The 23,419-nt window shown below is 41.3% G+C and overlaps 1 protein-coding gene across 1 annotated transcript in view; it reads right to left on the bottom strand.

Moving 5' to 3' along the window:
• Positions 1-1,020: 1,020 nt before the first annotated feature.
• map2k5 (mitogen-activated protein kinase kinase 5) overlaps positions 1,021-23,419 on the bottom strand; it is a 39,743-nt gene continuing 17,344 nt past the window's right edge. The window contains exons 15-22 of the mRNA XM_068738885.1: positions 22,488-22,538; positions 22,312-22,383; positions 21,146-21,175; positions 17,309-17,335; positions 16,970-17,002; positions 12,071-12,132; positions 10,797-10,842; positions 1,021-1,122 (exon numbers count right to left, since the gene is read on the bottom strand). Coding sequence (XP_068594986.1) covers positions 1,021-1,122; positions 10,797-10,842; positions 12,071-12,132; positions 16,970-17,002; positions 17,309-17,335; positions 21,146-21,175; positions 22,312-22,383; positions 22,488-22,538 — 423 coding nt within the window. The remainder of the gene's footprint in view (positions 1,123-10,796; positions 10,843-12,070; positions 12,133-16,969; positions 17,003-17,308; positions 17,336-21,145; positions 21,176-22,311; positions 22,384-22,487; positions 22,539-23,419) is intronic.

Raw genomic sequence — 23,419 nt, 5'->3', positions numbered from 1 at the left:
AGGTGGGGACATGGATGCATTGGATTCTTGACATAATCCACCAGAGCAATCCAGACAGTTTGCCGTTAGGGCTGAGAATGGTCTCTGGTGTTTGGAACAGAATGACGCCTGCATCGTGACACGTCTGCCTCATGAAAGGATTTATTAGGGAGGACGTGGATTCAACGAAAGCGTACAATTATCCGCGTGTGTAAAAGAGAAGGAAGAGGCGCCGAATGAAAGTGGAGACCTGCTTCAGCAGTTTGGTCTCCGGTGATTCACGGAGGAACGTCCAACGTCTGGCGAGTCGGTGGAAATGGAAACGGAACAAACTGTGTGCGACCAAGTGGTTAAGATATCATCATTCCTCGCTATGATTATGAAAAGTAACTCGTTTGGTCAGTAAGCTTGAGGAAAAATGAATGGCTGCATGTCAGAATCTCCTCCGACTCCGAGTCGCAGCACATCCAGCTCATTCACGCTGCAGGCTCGTTGTTCATTAGGACAACCGTTAGGGATGGACTCGGATCCTGCAGTAGGATTTAAATGGATGATACTGAAGATCCAGGACACGCGCGTGTGTGTGTGTGTGGGGGGGGGGGCACCTTAAGCGTCTGAGGTAATAAATTACACCACTGGCACCTCCACATTCACTAGAGGACTGTCAACGGTAATGTTAAAGAAGTCGATATGAGATATCGCCCGAGAACCGACGCCCGCTCTGACCCCTTCCTGTTGGCGGCTTCTCTCCTTTCATCAGGCCGTGACGTTCACGACATTCCTGGGTACTCCTGATGGCGAGAACGCATCTCTGTGTAGTTCTTGGATGCAGCCATTTAAAGGATGGGAGCCCCTTAATGTCACGGCACAAATACTCGAGGGGAGATTTCCCCCACATTAAATAACTAATCATGTCCGTCCATTAACTGCACATTGAGTCACTTATAGAGTGCATGAGGATGTACTTGGTCCTGAAGTCTCTGACAAGTGGTCAAGGCGTGGCTCAAACGTCCCGGTCCATCGGGGGCGGACAGAGGGACGTCAGACGTGTCCCTGAACCCGTCTCTCCTCCAGACAGCGACAGACCCACATGGACACCACCTCTGCGTTGCCGTCGTTATACTGCGCGACGAAGGAATGATCCTAAAAAAGCAAACAAAGACAGCAGCTTAATAGAAACATCTTCAGAACAGCGTCCGTGTGTTTTTATATCGGAGACATCTGGCGAATAAAAAGCTAAATAAAAAGTTGTTGTTTTTGTGTGTAAATTCAAGTCATACTTATGACAATTTGATTCTCTATACAACAGCGTGACTATTTCAGTTTTACTAATACGTTCTGAATTGCATTCAGAAACCAGGAGAGAAATTATACTTAAAAACCACAACCATATTCACAAATAGTCTTTTTATTCAACCCCAACTTGTGCAGGAAAGAAAGGTCTTTAGTTTCTTTTAGCAATTAAAGTTCATATTTATGGTGTATTTTTTTTAGCATTTAGAATGAATATCTAATACCACTAATCTTATTCTAATATATATGACCTTCAAAATAATCGCTATCCATGGGAGATATGGACTGAAGTGGCTGTAACAAAAAAAACGAGTCGTAAACAGTCGTTAAAACCGCAACAACACAAATATATTTTAACAGCTATTGAAAATAGTTATTTGTATTCTGCAATATGAATTTTTATTATCAAACAGATTGGAGCCACAAACATTATTACACCTTGCTTATAGTTCTGTTGTACTTTTATAATTAATCTAAATCATGGTCCATGAAATAATAATAAAAAGCAAATAAACTAAAGAGGAACATCATCAAACCCTCTTAAATATTTATGTCCGACAGATTTGATTTTAAATGTCAAACATTTGATAACGGCTTGTTGGGTCATTTTAAGGAAATAACTTTAATGATCCGCACAAATCATTCCCAGGCTGGAAAATGAAATTTGTAATAAAACATAGGCATGACAATGACATAAAACATTTTTAACAACTATTTCAAGCCGACCTAAAAAATGCTTTTGAATAGAAAATTCTTGCACAATTTAAACTCCAGTAGAGCCAATAAACAGCGTCAGCCATGAGACTTTGTTTAGTGCTGCAGGACTGAAACAGAGACGTCACCTTAGACCCGTCAGAGAGGCACCGAGCCCACAGACAGAGGTCACGCAGGGGTCAGCGGTCAGAGAGGAGGGTAACAAGACTCTTCTACTGAGGCTGACCCTGAATTTGATTTGTCTTGTGTAGATGTCCAATTAGGTCAACAATGGCCGGTTTAAATGGACCTGTCAGCACTGATTTCAAAGGCGTCCGTCCTTAACAAGAAGAGTTCGCTCCCGACACGGGCCGGACACACACTCTGCACCGTCTTTATGTTCAGGACTCAATCTGAACATTGCTTTAACTCGCATGCGTTTTGGGTTAACCCATGCGAGAGAGACTTTCCACAGCAGACAGATTAATAGCGTTTAAAGGTCCGTTCATCTCATCTGAGCCGATCCAACACTAACAAACGAGGAATAAACACAGACATGGAAACCATCAATGATTGAAAACAAATAGTCAGAGTTTGATGCGCATCACGTGACGAGATGCCGCACATAAAAAAAAGATTTTTAATCAAATGTTTTTCTTTGGGCTTAAAACTAATTATGCAAATATGCAGGTCAGTCACCACTCTAGCAGTGACATCACAAGTTTGCCTTTGATAAAGTAAGCCCTGTTGTCATCAGCTGTTTTTCTTCAGGGACAGAGCTCAGCCTCCAGCATGCAATGGAAGGACAGACTCTGGTCTCCCCCCTCATCTACTTAAAGTTATACAGGAAATAAATACAGTATATAAAAACAAAAACACTCGAAGGGTGAATATCTGTTACCGTCGTGTAGTTTGTCAAATCAAAGATTTTTGGATGGTGAACATTCACTCCAGACATGTCATCGCCGTTGTTTTAAACTTTAACGAGATTCTAAAAAGTAGCTGTGTGTGTAATCCTGCAAAAAAAAGAAAGAAAAAAACTACAGACACTGTGAAGGACTGGGGGGAGCTCCATCAATCCTGCTGTCCTTCTAATGGGCAGCTGGGGTTAACACAGTCTGAGGTTAATTACTCTCATATCAGGGTGAGCTTTAGTGTGTGTGTGTGTGTCAGTATGAGTAGAGTGGACGCTTCTGGGTGTCCCGATGTGCTGAATTACCCATCTAATCAATCATCCCTTCTTCCTCAGTACAGAGAGATACAAAAATAAAGAAGCCGGGCCTGAGAGGTGTTTTAAAAAAAAATCAAACTTTAACCCTGTGCTCCAGAAATTAACCCGGACAGGCCAAAGACATCTGCTGGAATTCAACCACGATGAATGCGTGTCGTTGGTCATATATGTCACGCACACACACATATACAAGCATTAAACACACACATGCAAATAAATGATAAAAACACATCGTCTTTGTCAAAAGCACAAGCAAAACTGTGGTTCAGGCTTCATCTTTCTGCCTGAACAATAATTGTAATCAAGTCGGTTAAATTTTTAGGAAAATGAGCAAACTGGAGACACAAAAAAAGACTATCTAAAGATATAAGTTAGCACGAAGGAAACGATGAAAAAGTCCTTGACAAAGCTGCGAAAATGGAAATGTGCACATCTCTAATCCATGACAGCCGAGAAAACTCCATCTGCTTCAGTCATGTGCCGTTAGCAAAAAGCTAATAAAGGACTTTGTTAATTGTTTTGTCAAATTAACTGACTTATTCATTGTGGTTACTTCCTAAATTAAAAATAGAAGCAGCAGAAAGTCTCAGCAATGACAAGGCAGCAGAAACACTCAGACTTTATGTAGCATTCACCGCCTTAATTGTCCAGAGTGGCACAATCAGAGACACATCGCTAATGTCAGGTGTATTTGAGGGACAGGGCTCATTCCACATAGAGCTAAATGCTCTGGAACAGCAGGGCGCCGGGGATTAGTGGGCGATCGCAGACACGACGAGTCGCATTTTAGGCATAAATAAACATACAATATTTTTGTAGCTTCAGCAAAAGAGTCAGAAGTCTTGCTACTTTGAAATGAAATACAATTATTACTATTCTTTGTCAGGTGCACAGGCTCTCTGATACGCAGCTCTCTCACCACTTGAACTGATACAGCACAACCTTTTCACTGGTTGCAGGTCCGAGACTGTTCAATTCAAAGTCAGCGACGGCCCCTTCTCATATTATCGGCTTATCTCTGTACTGGAATGGCTTTAAGACATTTATCCAAAAGATTAGTCGGGGAAAAAAACCAATATTGTGCAACAGAACATTCCCCTTCTTATGACTCGAGGTGTTTATCTTGAAACCTGGCCGACATATACGCATACAGGTGATCTGAGAATATTAGGATTATATCCTCCGACACAGACCATATTTAATAATTTGCAAGCTAAATTAAGTACGAAACCTGTAAAGCAAAGAGTAATAAATAAAGTTAATAAGCATTCCTTAGTTAGGTCACTGAGGGTGTGGCGCCTTTCTGCTGCTGAGGTGCGAGGACAGAGGTGAGATTGGGCAAGGACTCATTTAAAGGTTGCATTAATCACCGTCTGGACACGTCAAAATGGGACAAGCACCTGCAACTGCAGCGCTCATATAGAAATGGTCTAAACCCCAGGGAAATTCTACCTAAGTCTTTAATTGTTTGAAGCCTTTGAAGGGTGTGTTTAATCTAAGATTAATTTATGGAAATTTAAATAACCCTATGTATGATTAATCTGCTCAGAAGAAATTAAAAAGGAGTGTGAGGCAATTATAATCAAACTGGTCATCGCCTCGTTAGAAAAGGGTTGGGGGGGGAACCATGGTGGGTGAGACAGATGAGTGAAGGGGTAGGTAGAGTAACTAGTCCTTTACAGATTAACATGCTAATCTCCCGCTCCCTCTGGAAGATGGCTGGTCCGATGGCAGCCACATTTGTTTGGTTGATCTATACAAGCAGGGAAGAGTGAGGAAACCTCTCTTGATGTTAGAATGAAGTTCCTCCAAAGCTGCAAACAAACATCGAATGCGACTTCCTGCTGCTTCTGAAACAGAAGGCTTTCTCCATCATTTGTTGCAGCTCGATTCAGGAGCCACATACTTGAAACACTGATAACCGAATGCAACACATCTTTTTGGAGGCTCCTCACAATAGTGACCTTCTATTCTGGGTCAGCGAAGGAACATTGTGCATCGATGATTTGAATTTTTTTGTCAAACGTTTGACACAAACAAATTGGTGCAATTTGTTGCAAGTCAGGCCTTCTGATTTAGCAGCGTTAAAAACCTGGCCTTCGCAAAATGATGAAAAACGGAACATTAAATAGGAAGAAAGAACTCTAAACTGTCACTTAACTAACATCCAATTGGCCAATCGTGGGATTGTGGGAAGGCCGAGGTGACAATATGAGCTTTATGAGAGACATTTGTCAATCTACGCCAGCAGAGTAAAGTTCTGTTGGTGAACAAAAGTGAAACTGATCGTTAACATGCAAAAGAGAGAAAGGAAAGTAGATATAAAAGTTTTAATTATCTTCTGTGGATCACTGATGATGCATGCTATAAAATGGCATTCTTGGTGACAAGTAGCCTCAGTCGATTTCTGCATCATTTCTAAAATTACAAAAAGAGGCAATGTTCAATATCGCAAAATATTTATTCAAATATCTTCTTACCCAGACTTTGGTCAAATCAAGGTAGTCAAAATACAGTTATCCTGCCTTTGATCGTATTATACAAAATCGGACACGACTGTTGCACATGGGCATCATACCATGCACTAAAGTACGTGTGAATGGGGTTCACGTCAAGAGAGACCCGAGGGCGAAACGTGAAAACATACGGCAGAGAAGGTGCTGACAGAAAGGTTTAAAAGGAGGACGAGACAGCAATGATTGGGTCAAAAAAGTGACTCAATACATACGCCTGTATGTGAAAACCTTTTTGCACATGAAGCAATGTTAACAGCAACACACACACTCCTGAGACACTCGAGCTGGTCCCGAGAGACACACGGCAACTAGAATTCAGTCAAGACATCACCCAGGGTGGAAAGGATCACTGGTTACTGTGCCAACCAGGTTTATGCACGCTATACATGAGATAGAGGTGAAGCACGGACTGACTAACCACAGATGTTTGTTAATAAACAACAGCTCGGGTTTGGCTGCGTTTTTTTGTGTGAAAGCTAGATTTGGGGATAGTCGGACACACGACGCGCTCCTTTTGTGAGAAGCCGAGGGGCTCATCTGGTGTCTCGGGGGGTTGAATAGGGCCAACGAAATGTGTGTGTGTGTGTGTGTGTGTGTGTGCGCCTATGAATAGGAAAGCAGAATAGGAGAGGTGCATTGACAAGGGTGCTAAAAGGCTGCGTGAAGGCTGGGGAACGAGCGACCACGACGGATGTGAGTGGGGGGGAGGGAGAGAAGAAATGTCTATCAAATCACAATCAAAGAAAATGAGGCTGTTGGATCATCGTAAACACGAGCAAGAAGCACAGACAGATGGTAACGGTGGCCATTTAAATCTGGTTGCACACAGCTGATCCAAGTATTCGTCTATTTATTACCCTAAAGCTTAATAAACCAGACAGTAAGCGGTGTGTACAGGCCAACCCCCGTGTTCGGGGAGGATGAGAGACTCAGGAAACCTCAGACAGGACAGGTTGTCTCCGAGTTCATTCAGTCAACGTCCTGGGAGCAGGCCAGCGGAAAGTCCCGCCAGCTGACGGACGTCATCAGCTTATGATGACAGGATAGGGTGTCCCACAATGAAAGATGCATCAGTATAAGGAAAGAAGACGATGCTCACTTTCCTTTGTGATGGCTCATCTCGTCATTCTTTACAAATGGTGTAACGCAGAGGGAACAAGAAAGGCCTTTCGCAGACAGAGCTCCGTCTGCAAGGCATTTACCCGACGTCTAGATCAGGCTCAAGGTTCTCTAAAACAATGATGGTCTGCTCTGCTTCGCATCAGCGACACACCTGCGTTAAAAAGCAGCTAGTAACATTTAGCAGCTAGCTTAACGAAAAGCATAATGAACCGAGATCAACAGTCATGTAGCAGGGAAGGAAACTCGGTTTCTGATAGATGTTGGCGTCACGCGAGGAGTCGACGCCTCTTTTGTTAACGACACCCTGGCTCACTATTTAAGGTCAGACATCATTATATTGCTCCCACATTCTCTCATTGGAGACAAAAGCCGTGCCAAAAAGGCTACTGAAAACGAGCGACACCCTCGCTTTACATCTGCTGTGTTAACTTTACTCCTGCGATCGAAGCATTTTGTTTTACTTTCATTGATTGGATCACATCTATTCCCCTTTTCCTCTGTCAGCGTGGTGAAAAAATGCATGAACCAATGAAAAACAACAACAAACACGTTGATTTTACAGCCCCAGAACAAGGCTATCCAGCCTTTGTTGTTCAAAATGATCGGACTGAAATGAATAAAATATTAATAGCATGAGCAAAATTTGAGAATCAGTAGATATAGCATATTGTTTAAAGCCTCAGGGACAGATTCCATCAAGACTAGGCATGCATTCAAACTGCTAATAGGATAAAATCGCACTGAAAAGAACACAACGGCAAATATAAGCTACACCAGTGATTGGAGAGATCATACACTGAAACCCAATGAGCAACTTAGACCTACAATGTAAGCTTGATATAAGACAACATTAAGAGCTGATAGAGAATGAGCTGCAAAGAGAAAACACAGAACGCAAATGGTGACACGTTCTGTACAGCACAGGAAGAGGAGAAGATCGGAGGCTGAGGCTCCACGAATTAACATACAGATAGAATAGGTAAAGAGTTTTAATGTACTCGGGAGGCTGGGAGGAAGGAGGGAACGAGAGAAAGAGAAAAAGACAATCAGCAGGTAGGTGTCACAAAGGCAGGCATCCGTGACCTTATCTCAGTTCATCGTGGGAAGAGGAGGACATGAAGGGCCTACAGGAGGACAAAGATACATGTTAAAGAAAGATGACAGAGAAGAGAAGACAGGAGCAAAATGAATATGGATGAAGTGGGACAGAGTCAGAATGTGGAGGAGAGTGTGGGGGGGGTAAACAATGAAGGGAGCAGTGATGAAAACACCACGCGAGCCACGATAACCTGAACCAATAGGAGAGGAAGAAAGGGATGTGGCACGCAGAGATTGAAAGAAACAAATTCCAAAGAGAATATGTATATATATATATCGTACCGCAATTATAAATCTGTTTTTGGACTAAATGAGGTTTTCCATAGTTCTGGAACCCCCAACTGCGCTGCACCCCAAACAAAAACACTACGGCTCTCAGAAGTCAGATGGAGAAGCCGTTTGTGCTTCACAAAACGCCTGAGAGGAACCTTGAACGTGACGAGTGGAACACGTGCAGCATATAAACGGCAGCTTGCAACAACAGCCTAAAAAAAATGGAACTAAACACAGAAACTGCCACTAGAATTGCTGTGCGGTGCAAAGACGGCTCATCGTTACACCAACCACTGGCCAGTTTCACATGGGGATGGAATGGACAGAGAAAAGGGGAATTGAAGGTGTGCATTTTCTCAGAGGAACTCCTCAGTGGGTCCAGAGCCAGACTCCTCTCCTGTGTCTGGTCAAAAATGTCCACATCCCGTTTGATGAAAACAATGTCCCTTGCGTCCACAACAAACGTCAGGCCACGTCAAGGACAGCGGCTGAGCAGGGACATCGGGAGGAGGAACAAACGACCGGATTCATCTCCGCTCTCCGTTCGTATTTACAGCAGAGGCAGCAGGAGAGGTCAGAATTACTTCGTACGGGATTAAAAAGTAGAGTTATCTTTGCTCCTGTTGACCAACCTGTTTGCAGAGGACCGTCACAGTGTCATGTAAAAATAATCAGACTCTTTGTCCTTGCTGTCCGCATCCAGGGAGGGAGGAGAGGAGAAAAGAGACTGGAGGGAAATAACTGGAGTCTCCGGAGAGCGGCGAGTTCAGAGAGAAGGTGACCACAAACACGGACAGACCCTCCGTTTGAATTATGTCAACGCAAAAAGATGGTTGACTCTCCTGCTCAGGCGGACAGACGCTCCGGGCTGGCGACACTGGCACCAGAAGCCCCCACTGGTTCGGATCGTAGGCCAGATCTGACATTGTCGTTTTAACGTAATAAATAAGGAGCCACTCAGCTAATCAGATGCTTCAGAGTCTAAACAATAATGACGCACAGACAGCCGTACGTTTGGAACCATGCGGCCGATTATCCACAACACTATGTACATTTGAGAATTATGTAGAAATATTTATACTCCAGTACAGCCTCATCTCATAAGACATAACAGGCAACTGAGCTGAGAGATCTCGATCAACTGTATGGATATATCAGGGAACACATTGGCGATTTTCACCTAAATATCAGTAATTGGAATTTAGTGTCACCTTTTCTTTGCTTTATAAATTTAATTTCTGTGTGTCTGTACTTGTGCTTGTTTGCGCAATGACATTATAATAAAGATTTCTTCCAAAAAAAAAACATTTGTGTAAAAAACAAACAAGAGGACAGCGTGAAACGGGTGATAAATTCTCCATCAAGAGACACGTCTGTCTGGCAGAAAGACTTTTCATCGAGGATCTAGACTTTTCTTTCACTCCTCCTTTCTGGTGTGAAACTGAGGACATACATTCTGTCATCAGCGCTGCATTTACACCCTCCAGCCCAAACCTTCACCCCTTTTCTCTCGGGAGCCAACTGTCAATGTCCTTGGTCCGACCACAAAAAGCATGTCACTACTCTTTAAAGCCAGTACAAACTTCAGAGGGATTATCTCATAATAAAATAAAATATCTGGTGCAGGAAGAACATTTTAGGCCATCGTAGATTTGCATTGCGATGAATGTGTCTGTACAAGACATTTTTATGTTTTGGAAACATCATAAATGAAAGACAATGAAATAGCTACGGTCTCTGCACGTTGGGTAAAGGGCGACTCTTCTAAGCTGTTACTAGAGAGCAGGGCTTGAGGCTGCAGCACAAAAACATTACAAAGGGAAGGCGTGGATTTTTTTTGCAAAGCAAATGCTCCATCTCGTCCACTGCGAGTGGGCCGGCCCGGCGTCTGTGTGTGATATATAATATACTGTATATGCAGTAATATAATAATAATAATAGAGCCTCACAGCTTTTGATAACATAAGGTGTTCATCATTAAAGACTACTTAATGACTTAAAGTCCTAATATCGTTGTGCAAGCTAGAAAAGATTGTAAAAAAGCAAAATCTTTTAAACCGCATATAACAGTTAACAGTTAACCAGTGACAGAAAATATGTTATTTTAAATGAATGCTCTGTATGGGAATAGAGAAATCTTTTCATTTTCTTCCCCTTGCTCAATTTCTAATTAGGGTATAAATCCATATCTTTGTTAATTATTTGACTATTGTACAAAACATAGGCATGATTTATTCAGACAGGATGAAATGCAGAGGATTTAATAAATTATCACTGAAGTAGGTTTAAAGCCCACCTCAAGGTTTCCTATTGACACCATACTGAAATCTTTCTTTATTACCGAAAGGTTCACTGCTGTTGTTCCCAAACAGCAATACCGACCGTGAGGGTCCTTGACCTAAACACCTCAATCACCGCGTACAAAAATACCACCGTAGAATTCAAGCACAACCAACACGATGAAACTATGTTTAATTGAATTTTTTTTTTTAGCTAAATGCGCGGAAGTCATGGTGGCTCTCCGTAAACTTTTATTCAAAACCTACAGTTTGTGGTCCTTGAAAGGACTTAATGGAAGAGGTTTAACTTACCATGAGGTTATTAGGGGCAGGTCTCTCTTTGGGTTGTCGCTGCATGCTGAAAAGAAGACATACAAGCCGTTTATATCCAGCCATGATTCAAGCCTCACTCAATGTAACATTTGTGTAAAAAAAAACACACAAAAAAACAAAATCTTTCATTTCAATGGCATAATTATAATTTACAAATTAACATTTCCGAAATTTGTTCAGTGGCTTCCTGTGCTTCTCTGAATGCATTCGCCATCTATGGGAATGACCTACATTGTGGAACAAGAGGCGGCAGATTTCTGCTTGTAGAAGGTGTTATGTATCACAATGAACGGGAGGGGTCAGGACAGTCTGACCTGAGGCATGCTTGTGCAAGGTAAACAAAACAACACAGAGGATAAACAGCTGGTACACACACACACACACACACACACACACACTACAATGTTACACACGGTTAATGAATCATTGGCAAATGATGTGTAAATATTGTCTTTGTAAGAAATAAACTGCTTTCACATCAGCAGCGCTGAACACCTCAAGCAGTACAGCCACAACGCTGCATTTGGTTCAACACAGGCACCTCGCATTTGTTCAGTTTGGCTCTGTGGATAGAATTGTTCAACATTATACTGTCTATTCATCACCATTCGAAAACACATTCAATTTTATCTAAACTGTTAATTCCAATTACCTCCACTAAAGAGGTTATGGTTTTGACAGCGTTTGTCTGTCCGTTTTGTCTGATTCTTAGCAAGATTATGGAAAAACTGCTGGATGGATCTTGATTTATTTATTTTTAATCTGAAGATGGGTCTTGATCCAATTTAGAGCCGATTAAACTTTGAGCGTGTTCCGGATACCTGTCTGGATACAAAACAAAAATATGGATTTTCCCCATTTACTTATAATGGAGGCATTAAAAAATAAATAAATCCTATCTCGTAAAATATGCATTCAATTCAATCACAGTCATAAAGGGGTCCAATATGCACCATCATGCAAAATGTCTTCTGGTGCTGATCCAGAATGAGGTCAGGAAAAAAAGATTACATTTTAACATTGAAAACTTCATTTAGATTCAAAAATCAGTTAAAAATCAAGTCTGATTCACTTTTACTTTTCATGGTTGGTGTATAAAGATACCAAGAATAATTCACCTTCTGGTGATGATTCTAGATCACCATGTGGACGGTGTAGATCCAATTATGAGGGGAATGAGCTACTTGGCGGAGGTCTGTGCTCTCCGAGTGCTTTCCGAGTTAAAATAATACAGTTCTTAACTCAAGACTCACCACTGAGTGATGAAGTGAACAAACGTCTCACTGAACTGGCTGACAGGAAGAACCGGAGGATCCTGTGAAGAACATACAAAATTAAGTTTGCCATCCACAAAACAGCGACAGTAACACAGACGAGAAGCAGGAAAATGTTGTATCTATCCATTTCTCTGACTGAGTAAAGATGAAAATAGCCAATCGACGTTTCTGGTCATGGAAGAAACAGAAAATACAGAATGCTGTGCAGCGTCCTGACAATTTATATGCAGCTTTATATAGAACAAATGGACAATATATGGACATAAACACCACAGTTTAACCTCATCAATATATCAATCTGCAGATACATATGCATCTCTGAACTGGAGGGAAAAAAATACCATGTGAAATTAAACACGCGTAAATGAAAGGGGGGGTCCGAGTCAGAAAATCTGACAAATTAACTGCACCTGAACCCCCACCTGGGTCATGCTGGATTATTCCTCCTACCGACACAGACAGGGTTTGTGTTGCCACTACGGTGACAGAGTTTAAAAAGGCAATCTGATGTTGAGGGTCTGACGGGGTCAGCTCTCCAGCACCGACCCAAACCCGCCGGCTGCTGTCAAACACCGTTTGTGTGCATGCAGCGCCAGCCACCTTATCTCAAGTATTCATTTATTTTTGCATACGTGAGGTTAGACATGTGCATGTAGATTATCTTCCAACAATTTAAATTGTTTCATGATTAAATAATTACACATAAGTTTTGTAATTACCGTAAGTTCAACATTTTTTCAAATGTAACAATAGAAATATCTCCGTTTCAGGTATGGTACAACGTTGTCCAGGGAGGCTCTATGAACTGCATCAGGTCAAACAGCTGGCAAACAGTTGATCTTAATAATAATAAAAAAGCATTTACATTACTCAAGTTAACTAAATACATTAATCAAACTGAACATTAGTATATTCTACATTTAGGCCCAATTTTAAACAATTTCCGTATAAATGAGAACACTTCCAGCAAACGGAACTACTCATCTTTAAAGGTTGATGTTCTCAAGATGGGATTGTTTACATCATATAAAAGGAGGTACCATCACACAATATTAAAAGCAATTTGACCAATAAAAATAGTAAGTGTAACTCCTAAAAGATTTAAAATATGCACAATGGTGACATCATGGGATCCACAACAAGGTCTTTATTCAAATGGGGGGGGGGGGGGGAGAGAATTATAGCTCTTTACATTTAAAGTCCTGCTGTGCCAATAAAAACACCTCAGGGCAGCGTTCGCCGTTCCTTAATGCTCCGATCGGCAGGCTCCCGCAAAGCATGATGCATGAGCCCATTTAAATTAACAAAGGAATGGGTTCCCTTCTAATCTCACTCCACTTCACTGTGCTGCCTCCGCTTGGATAAGCAATATATCATAACTCATGCACATACACACAGAGGCATTTACAAACAAATGCCCTTGAGCGCTGCACGCCACAAGCTTGAGCGTGCACCCCGGTTTTTTTTTTTTTTAAAGAGTACCAAATAATTTGCAAATGCTCCGGTACTGAATGCACACGCAGAAAAACATATCAACTGGAGACACCGTTCTGCAGCTCCAACACAAACACAGACATTAATGCATGTATTCATGTCTCCAGCTGAGAGGAACATCGCTGCAGCTTTGATGTGGCAGCAGGCGATGGGCACAAAAGACAAAGCAGGCTGATGAAAGTGGTCGGTCTGCGTCAATTATTTCTCCGGTTGTATACGTACTCCACTGCGAGACAAAACGCAGAGCATCAGAGTACAAGGGTACAAGTAAATATACATGTCATCGCCATGAAGCAATTATTAGGCAAAATTAGATCGGTAATTACAGGCTTGAAAGTAAAGTGGGAGTTCTTTATCAGTGGAGCCACTTGCTGTACAGCAAACAGAGGCGCGTGTGGAACATGATGAAGGCTGACAGAGGACAGACGGCAGGAACAACGACAGAGAACTCGTTTCAGATGTAGCCCGAGACGAATGCCGATATCCAACAATATTTAAAAACACAATGTGGAAATCATTTAATGGATTGTTCCACGAACCTGCAATGACATTAATGATCCACTGTGAATCAACCACAGCAGCTTTAAATTCCCCAGTTGATAGATCACAGAAAATATCAAATGTCAATGAAGACACGCGTCTATTGCCACAAAAAAAAAAAAACCTTATCATTCAATCTAGCATCCCATTGGATCATCACCAGTTCAGAAGTTTAGTCAACACAGACTGACGTGGAGGAGGAAGTCAAGCCACATATTAGCATAAACTTTAAGCACATATTGGGTAAAGAAATTAAATGACTATCAATTTCCAGCCTCTTTAAGTGTGGAGATTATGCTAAATAAATTTGCCCAAATACTAAGAAGAGAAACTATTTTTTTTGCTTTTGTCTAGCTCACTCAACCACTACTATTACACCCCCCCCCCCCCCACCTAGTGCCTGGGAGGAGGGGCTAACCTGCAGCCCAACATACTAACAAATTATATGGATGTATTTGGATCCATTCCAGCATTAATTGCATCTCTAAAATCTTTAAATCAGGCCAGTAGCTTCCCCACAACCCTGCCGACAAACATCAAACCAACAAAGCAGACTGAACACACGCCCAAAAAACCCTTCCATATAAATCCGGATGTCTCGGGTAAACAGGACGGAGACTTCATCGTGGTAGCTTTAAATCGCCTGACACAGCAAAAGCACTTCTCTGGGTGGTGGGCTGCACATTGAATGGCGTCGTTCTTGTGCAGTCCTTCCTTACATTCTCTGCGAGCGGCTTTATCTTGAGAGTTTGTTTCTTAAGAATGACATTTGTTTAGGAGAGTAAAGGACAACAGTGAAGGTTGTCTTACTTCAAGGAGGAGGGACAGGAAAAGACGCCTCCATCGAGCCGACTGATGCAGAGTTCCACTCAGGTCAATCCATTACAACCAAAAGTATTTAATTATTAATCACAGCCAATCTATAAGCAGTTAAGGACTAGTGACACTGTATGGTTAATATGCGATATGGATTAGGGTGGGGTCTGGGGGACGATTTCAGATACGTGTTCTGGCATCTTTGCAATTAGTGCAAGTCAGGAAAGAACCGATGACGAAATGAGAAGTCGGAACGGGCGCAGCTTTCACTAAAATGTAGGGAGCATGAGTTTACAAGGGCACGACACTGCCAGGCAGTAGAGTGTGTGCGTGTGTGTGTGTGCATGGACATTTCAGAATCATGTCATCCATGTAAACTCACTATAAAATAGGGTGATACATAAAAAGCAGAAATCCCAACTAATTTCATCAAGATGTGGCACTGCGCTATTTAATAATGAAATTATAACAAGTTTGTGTTTCTACGAGGTTAAAAACACACGACAGGCGCAGAATGATGAAAACAATGAGTGAAAAAGCTTGAATGACTGGGCAGAGTGATTTGAAATTTAGATTAGAAATGTTGCGTCCAAGGACTCAACTTGCGCTGATGAGGACAGACAATTAATTTCAACAATAAGGTGAACCAACTGATGACAAAAATCTCAAATGCTGCTAAAAAAAACAAAAACACAAAGTTTAGGAAACCAACTACCGGTATGTTTTTAGAGGTACAGAACATGTCTGACTTGAATTCTGCACTGAGGTATGGGAGGAGATGTGTGTCGACCGTATCACAGACAACAGGAACCCTTTCAGTCCAACCGACAGAGGCACACAAAACTAAAACATCTGTCCAGAATTCTAACAAAAGAACATTTTGTCCATTTTTTTCTTCATCATGGAGCATTGGATATGTGCCATGGAGATGATCAACTTTAAATCATCTTTCCATAGAAAACTAGAAAAGCACCCATCACAAAAAGCACATTTTCAGTAATGGTGGATTCTTCTGGATCTAGATCCAGAGCTTTTGAAGATTCAACAAAACCGTTTGTCCACTACGAATTCCACAGTGTCTCTTGGTAAAGGCCAGCAGAAACAAAACCTCATTTGTGGAGGCAATCAGAGAGATATTATTGAAAGCGTCCTAAAACAAAACCATTTTGTTTTGACAATTTACCCCGGTTTCAACTGGATCTGTTTCCTCAGGTATTAAAGATGAAACAAATCCGTTGACCTGCTCCGATGTGGAATTGACTCAGTTATAAGACGCCGCTTGTTAGAAATCCCTATCTGCAATATTAAATGCACAGCAGGCCGAAACAAAAGTACACCCCCATTTGAAAAAAAAGAAAAATATGGATAATATCCATAATCAGGAGTCAATCTGGATGAAATGCAGCACATGACTGTGCCAAATTCCATAAACATTGGTCAATAATCAACCAAGATATTAAGGAACAAATTTTGAGGCTTCATTTACTGCAATGTTGAACAATTTAAAGTGATCCAGTCTCCAAGGATCACCGACTCAGCCCGGTTGATGCATCGATAAAGTCAAGCTGATGTGTATCGTTTGAGTCTAATGGAAAACGGACTTACCGATGACTCCATCCCCCTGTCATGTGTTTATGTTATTAGATATCTCAACATTCACAGTGCTTGTGTTGGCATCAGTGCGTTTCTGTAGGAGCTCTGCCTCTTTTATATCAGATCAACCCGTGCAGCCACGGGAACCTACTTCGACATTTCCTTTTGCTTTAGGAGTGTCTGCGGTATGCAGCCTTCAAAGCCATGTTGCTTTGTGTGTGTGTGTGTGTGTGTGTGTCATAACAGGTCCAACCTCTACAGTAATATGCATGTGCACATGTGTACTGCCTGAAGCATTTGCATAGGGTGAAGCGTGGAGTGAGTGGGGAGCAAAGCCGCCTGAGTGGTTTGCTTCATTAGGAAACAAAATATAAGCTTTCCGGGCCATTAGGACTGACTTTAGATGCAAAAGCACATAAGACGAGGACTCACCTCATCAACGATGCATTGCAGTAACTGGAGAGGCTGCAAGATTAAAAAAAAACTCAATCATGTTAGCCTACACAGAACTTCATGAATAAGAAAAATCAATAGAGTGGTTAAAAAAAAGGGCATCTACTTAGATTAATCGATTGCAGCACGCTCCGGAAAAGCCGAGCTCTTAAACATTTTTATTATTCCATAATGGCACCGAATGTAACGCCAGCCCTATAAGCATGTTCCAATATTTCACCGCAACTCGAATGTGTTTCCTTTTTCAAATGAGAGAGTCAACCACCAGTAACAGACTATGGGGTGGAGGCCTCCATTTTCTGAAGCAAAAAAACTTACCATTAAAGAGCCTTGGTTTTTCTGAATCTGTAGGGCAAGACAGAGAAGAAGAAACGCAACGATATGTAATTAGCATGTCATAATCAAGATGATGCACTTGGACACATTATGATCCCTGGAAGAAAATTATTGCCTTCCTGTTGGCAATTTGTGAGTGTGCTTTAGCACCATTTACATAATGAAAACACACAAATGTTAATAGCCGTGCTCTCATTTGTGGAGAATGGGGGTAAAATACCCACTAATGCTGATTTTCATAGAAGTGCTTTATTCCTACCCTCCAGGTTATGGAGATGTGCTGGGATGATTGCTATAAACAGTATGAATAAGAACTGCACTGAGCCTATTGGATGCCGATGATCCAATTTTGGACGAGGAGAAACAGGAGTGATCTCAGATTGCATCTCACAAAAAAGGTGCAGAAAGACATAATCCCCAAAGGCAAAATAGTGAATTCTTACCCGACTTCCTAAATATACTACGGTCACAATCAAACATCTGAAAAGATTGAACCCTGAAAAATACAAGCTGGGGTGGGAACTCTTAATTTGTATGTAGAAGCCATCTCTTTAGAACATTTAGCGTTTCCTCTTTGAACTCTCCCGGATCTCATTCATCAGTATAATAGCAGTTGAAAGCCAATGTCGTAGAGGCAACACGAAACCTCGGTTCCACTAAATGTCTAACAACGTATGGTAAATAAATTGCTCATTTATTCAGCTCTTTTGACAGTGCACTAAAGCACTTATTGATTCACTCAATTAAATACAGGTTTTCACACTCTGTAAATACCAAGAGACTTTTAACTGCCTCCGTATCCAGTTTTGCCTGATTCAGGCACATTAAAGGCAACTATGGAAAACTAATTTGTTCAAAAATAATTACTAAGACAAAATTGCATGCCACTACCAGGGTTGAAATTAGATAGTAGGAGACTGACTTATTCATGGATAATTGAGCACTTATTCTTCATGTACTAGGTAAGTTTACCACATACAAAGAGAGACATTTATCTATATATCTTTGCATCTTAAGGGAGTCCCTCATCCCTGTGGTCTGATTAACAGGTAGATATGTGTACTATCTGATTGTCCTCAGGGGTAAACATCAGTTAATATGACATTTATTTTTGAATGCAGTGTGTAGATTTAGCCAGCAGAAGGATCGTCTTCATTGTTCAACAGCCACCTTCGCTAATGAACAATCAGCTGACATGCTCATGAAGTCATGGTTTAATCATGTTCTCTCACTTATTTCATTAATCTGTGGCTCATTAAAACCAGGACGGACAAAATGTTAGGCACCATTCCTCTTGAAATGTTTCACGATTGTTAACCAAATAACAAAAATGTCTAGTTTGCTGGCGTTCGGGCATGTTCAGGAACACCTGCTTAAAGTTGTATAAATTATATAAAAATATCCCTGCATGGAAGCAAATATCACAAATCCAATTTTTAGATATCAAATGATTTTCTTTTTCTTCCCAAGAGCATATCTAGAAGCTCAGGAATGCCTCGGTAAGAGGAGGGGAAATGGTAAGTGGCACTTCCGTCTGCTCTTTTCTTCGTTTAGGTCAACTCAAGTCAGTCTTTATGCAGCGTCGAGAGGAGGTGAAGCTTTACTTAAGGCTGAGATGGAAAGCCGATATTTTTTTCATTTGTAAAGTAATTGAAATACCAAGAAGGAAGCTCAGTAAGATGAATTAATCTTAGCAGCTCTTCCCTTAGAGAAGAACATGCTACCTTGGGTCGTACAACAATACAATTTCTTTTCCATTTTATTTGAATGGAAAAAACACAAAGCCTGCATGGCGTTTCTGATTTACGCAGTGATGTGTGATGGGGAGCTCCTGAAACACACAAAAATAACTGGAAAAAAATATGTCATCCAGAAATCCATTCAAAGCCGAAAAAATATGACAAAGTAAAAAGAAGCAAAAAACCCCAAAAAACAAAAACACAACAGCCATGGAGGCAAACAAAGACACAACAAATCAATCAGGAGCAACATCGCTGGCGGCTGTATACACATCACATCAGGTCTGGTGTCTTCAAAGACTTTCAGAGCGAGCCGTGCAAAAACTCCATTAACTCCTGACGAAGGACGCAAATGAATCCCGACATGTGGTGGAGTGGAATTAAAGAGACCATCTCTAATCATGACAAACATGACGCGATGACTCCAAAGTGCATGCATAGACACTCTCAAAAGAATGAATGGAGAGAACTCACCAAACATTCAAAAATGAACGTAATTAGCAAGCGCACAAGAACAACAGACCCCAAGACAAAAAGAAAATAGCTTTACAACTATCCCCCACTATCTAAAGAGGAAACTCAAGGCCTTCCAAACTTGCCGTCTTACATCTCCTCTAACTTCTCCTTAAGTCTGTGCTAAAATGTTCTCAGTGAAGGGTAGCACGGGGCTTTGCGCAGACAGCTGTGCCAGCGTCTGCAAAAATGACAGCTAAGGCCTGAGGACTTTGGCTGGCTGCGCCTGTCGAGCTGGATCCGCGCACTCGCGCCACACCGCTCTGCTACAGCCTGCAGGTGAACCGTCTTCAGCGCCATATGGAGTCAGGGGAGAATTAACACGGAGATAAGGAAAACTGCATGAAATTGGAGAAGCATAACTGCAAGGGGCGGCGGTGATATTTTTGGCTAACCAGTTTATAACATGTGTAGAGTCAATAATTCATCACATCATACAAGTCTGATCATTCACACACATTTTTTTTTAACCAAAACAATGGACGAATTATCGTAAGGAAATAGTAGCGCTCTGAAATCAGACCAACCCCAGGCTGCGGTCGCACAATAGTCCATGCATGCTGACACAGATCAATCAGTGAGTAAAGTTAACACCTAAAATACACCTTGTCACCACAATCGAAGATCAACAAAGAGACATAAGTTAATAACTACATCAAGTCAGAATGACGAGTGGAGCCCTCAAAACGTGGACAAGCCTGCCTCGAAGGAGAAAATGAAAAATGTTAATTTTTCTATAGAGAGTTCAGGTTTTCACAACTTGCTTTTAACTTTTCTACAATTAGTCCTCACTGGATAAACCCTGCTGCTCCTGGGCGGCCAGGAGGTAACCCGAGGTAGCCAGATTACTTAGCCAGAGACAAACCCATTTTAAAGGGATAAAGAAGACGTGATGGGATTGGAAAGTCACTTCTGTTGTCTGCAATTACATTTGAGCAGGATTTTTACTTAGTGTAATGAGAGAGAGGGGGGGGGGAGGGATTAACGCAAAGAAGAAAAGCTCACGTGAAAAGAAATACAGGCTGAAAATGATATTTAGGGGCCAACCGACATGTTTTTCTCTTTCTGGTCTTTTGATCTTTGCTAGCAGTAGCAAAATATCCAGAGTTTGTCTGACGCAAATTGAATAATTAATTAATTAATTACGATTTACATCATAAGATAATTCGTTGGGTAATGAGAGTTCCATTACCCAACGAATGATCTTATGATGCAAATCATTTACGGCTGTAAAAATGCTAGGCATGAATGTTAAAATGTTTCAAAAGAAGCATATTTCCCCCTTAAAAAAATGCATCTAATTACTTTTATTTTCAGATTTACTTATCAGTAATTATTACTTAGTATAAGAATATTTTTATTAATCAATCATTCTAAATTGTATGAACTGAAAAACAGCATCTTGCAACACAAACACAAAAGTAGTGGAAAATATTCTTCATTTAATATAACTGGAACAGGAATCACCACAAAAAAGAAAAGAAAATCATGAAATATTTTCTGGTTAAAATGAGACATTCCATAATTTGGACTAAGAATGTAAAGGAAACAGTTAGAATGTACTCACCTGTGGATAGGGGAACATGCCGAGCGCCAACTGCAAGAAGAAGAAAGTAATAATCAGTTCTTTGCCTTAAGAGATTTCGGGTAAAAAAATAAATACCGGTACTAAAACGTTTTGAATTTATGTTTGAAATTTCAACGAAGTCCTAAATATAACGAGGTCAAACAGCCTTCATAAAGTTGACAGTTTATTACAGGTGGCTGAAGTCACTTTATATTTTAGGCGAGACCTAATATCTCCCTTAGATACACAGCGTGTGTGTGTGTGTGTGTGTGTGTGCATGGTAATATCATGGCAGGGTTAAACCAACATTAGGACTGAATGCATGTCTTATAGCTGCTGGACTGGAGTCCTGATCCTGTAATCATGTGTCTACTGTACGTTCTGATGCATCCATGACTTTCGTTCTCCGGCGTCTTAAAGTCATGGAATTTGAGTGCAGACAGAAGAAAAACGCTGCCAGAGCCACCAAAGTGTGTAGAAGTTGAGCCTTTCTTAGAGGTGAGCCGAGTGCCCACCTGCTTATGATGCTGCCTCATACAACAACAACAAAATAGAGCGATAAGGTGGATGAGGACAGGATGGTGGGACAGTTCTCTGTAACGTGTGTTCTTTTAGCTGGGGGTGGGGGAGTCGGTCGTGTCAGCTCTACCCTCCATATGGCAAGTCACTTGGGGTGGGCATTTTTATCTTGGTCAATGGCAGCTTAGCGTTATTAAAATGTGGACATGCTCAAGTCTCTCCTTGAACTTAAATAACCATTAGGCTAAAGTTCAGTCCAAACTGAACGGGACTGCACGCCACTTCATTTAATTTACTGCACACAGAAAGAAAGGGAACAGGGCCGGGGGTGCAAAAATCACGTCAATTATCCCGACATGGCTTCTTCTAGACTCTTCCTTTATTGTTACCAGTACAGTATGATGATATTAAACACCATTGATGGACAAAGGAAAGGCAGACGCCCATAAACATTTGTTACGCTGCAGAGGGAAGCTGAGAATCAAATCAGACGAGAGACCAGGAGAGCGTTATCCTGAAACTGAAATGTGTCGGAGCGTGTGAGGCAAGCATCCCCCTTCAACAGGACTCAGTCAAAGAATTTAACACCCACTTCCTTTCCAAATTCCATATACTGTACAGTATGAAACTATTTAACGTCGTCTTACCTCCATTAAAGAGATTCCCACGCTCCAGACATCTGCATGGATGCCATACTGCTCCCCTGATATCCTCTCTGGCTGTGGAAAACAAACATCAGAAACTGTCAGGAGAACGAACGCTAGATGGTTCCGATTCTAGAAAACTAACTAAACTAGAATATTAACTTCTTTCAAACACTCACCGCCATGTATGCATTAGTTCCCACATAGGTTTTGGCAATAGAATTCACCAGCTGTAAATAAAACATGCATGAGAGGAGACAGGATCCGTCGCCACAGATGCATTTCAATGAAGGATAAAAGTCTGCTACTGAGCTGATAACGACCGAAGGACAAGCAGCTGTGATCAAATGCATGCCGGTTCTCCAGCAAAAAGTAACTCGGACCATGGAAACAATTATAAATGAAAACAATTAAACTTCTTAAAAAAAAAATAGCACTACTACTTCTTTTTCTTGTGTGCACAAAACTTTCATAATGCATAAAATAATTTAACAGCATTTGATATCTGGTCTAGCAACAAATTCAGAATGGAATTCAAAGTCTGTAACCATGGCAGCAAAATAAATCAAGATATAAAACCACATTTTTGATTTATGCTCCAAAACAAAATGTAGCCATGAGGGAGATAAAAAAAAAAAAAATCCATCAAAGACAAATAATGAAATCTACTCTGTTAAAATTCAGTATATTCAGCCGATCATAATAAACAATACCTTTTAGGAACCCTTACTTTACTGTCCTATCCCGGGGAATAAAAAGCCAGTAGCTGAAAGTAATTTGTTTAAATCGACCGAAACGTCAGGCTAATATTTCAGGCTGCTCTCAACCTTCACACAAGGGAGCAGGAGTCAGACAAGGAGACATTAGTGAGTTCACGTGTTGTGTTGGCAGAAACAAAGGTACATGCCATCAATGACAGGACAGTGATAATGAGTGTCTGCTCCCTTATGGCTGTAAGGGGGGGGGGTGAGTAAACAAAAAAAGCTAAAAAGAGGGCGGACGGGTCAATGTTAGCAGCAAGGAAAATTCACCTTGGAGCTTCCGAGGAAGTGGAGGTTAAGAATGAAGAACAAGTCATAATAGAACGGGCCTCAGGACCGATGTTTAGGGG

The sequence above is a fragment of the Brachionichthys hirsutus genome, chromosome 1 (assembly GCF_040956055.1).
Source record: "Brachionichthys hirsutus isolate HB-005 chromosome 1, CSIRO-AGI_Bhir_v1, whole genome shotgun sequence".
Classification (NCBI taxonomy): domain Eukaryota; kingdom Metazoa; phylum Chordata; class Actinopteri; order Lophiiformes; family Brachionichthyidae; genus Brachionichthys; species Brachionichthys hirsutus.
The sequence above is the reverse complement of the archived record's forward strand: the minus strand, read 5'-3'. Positions and strand labels throughout refer to the sequence as shown.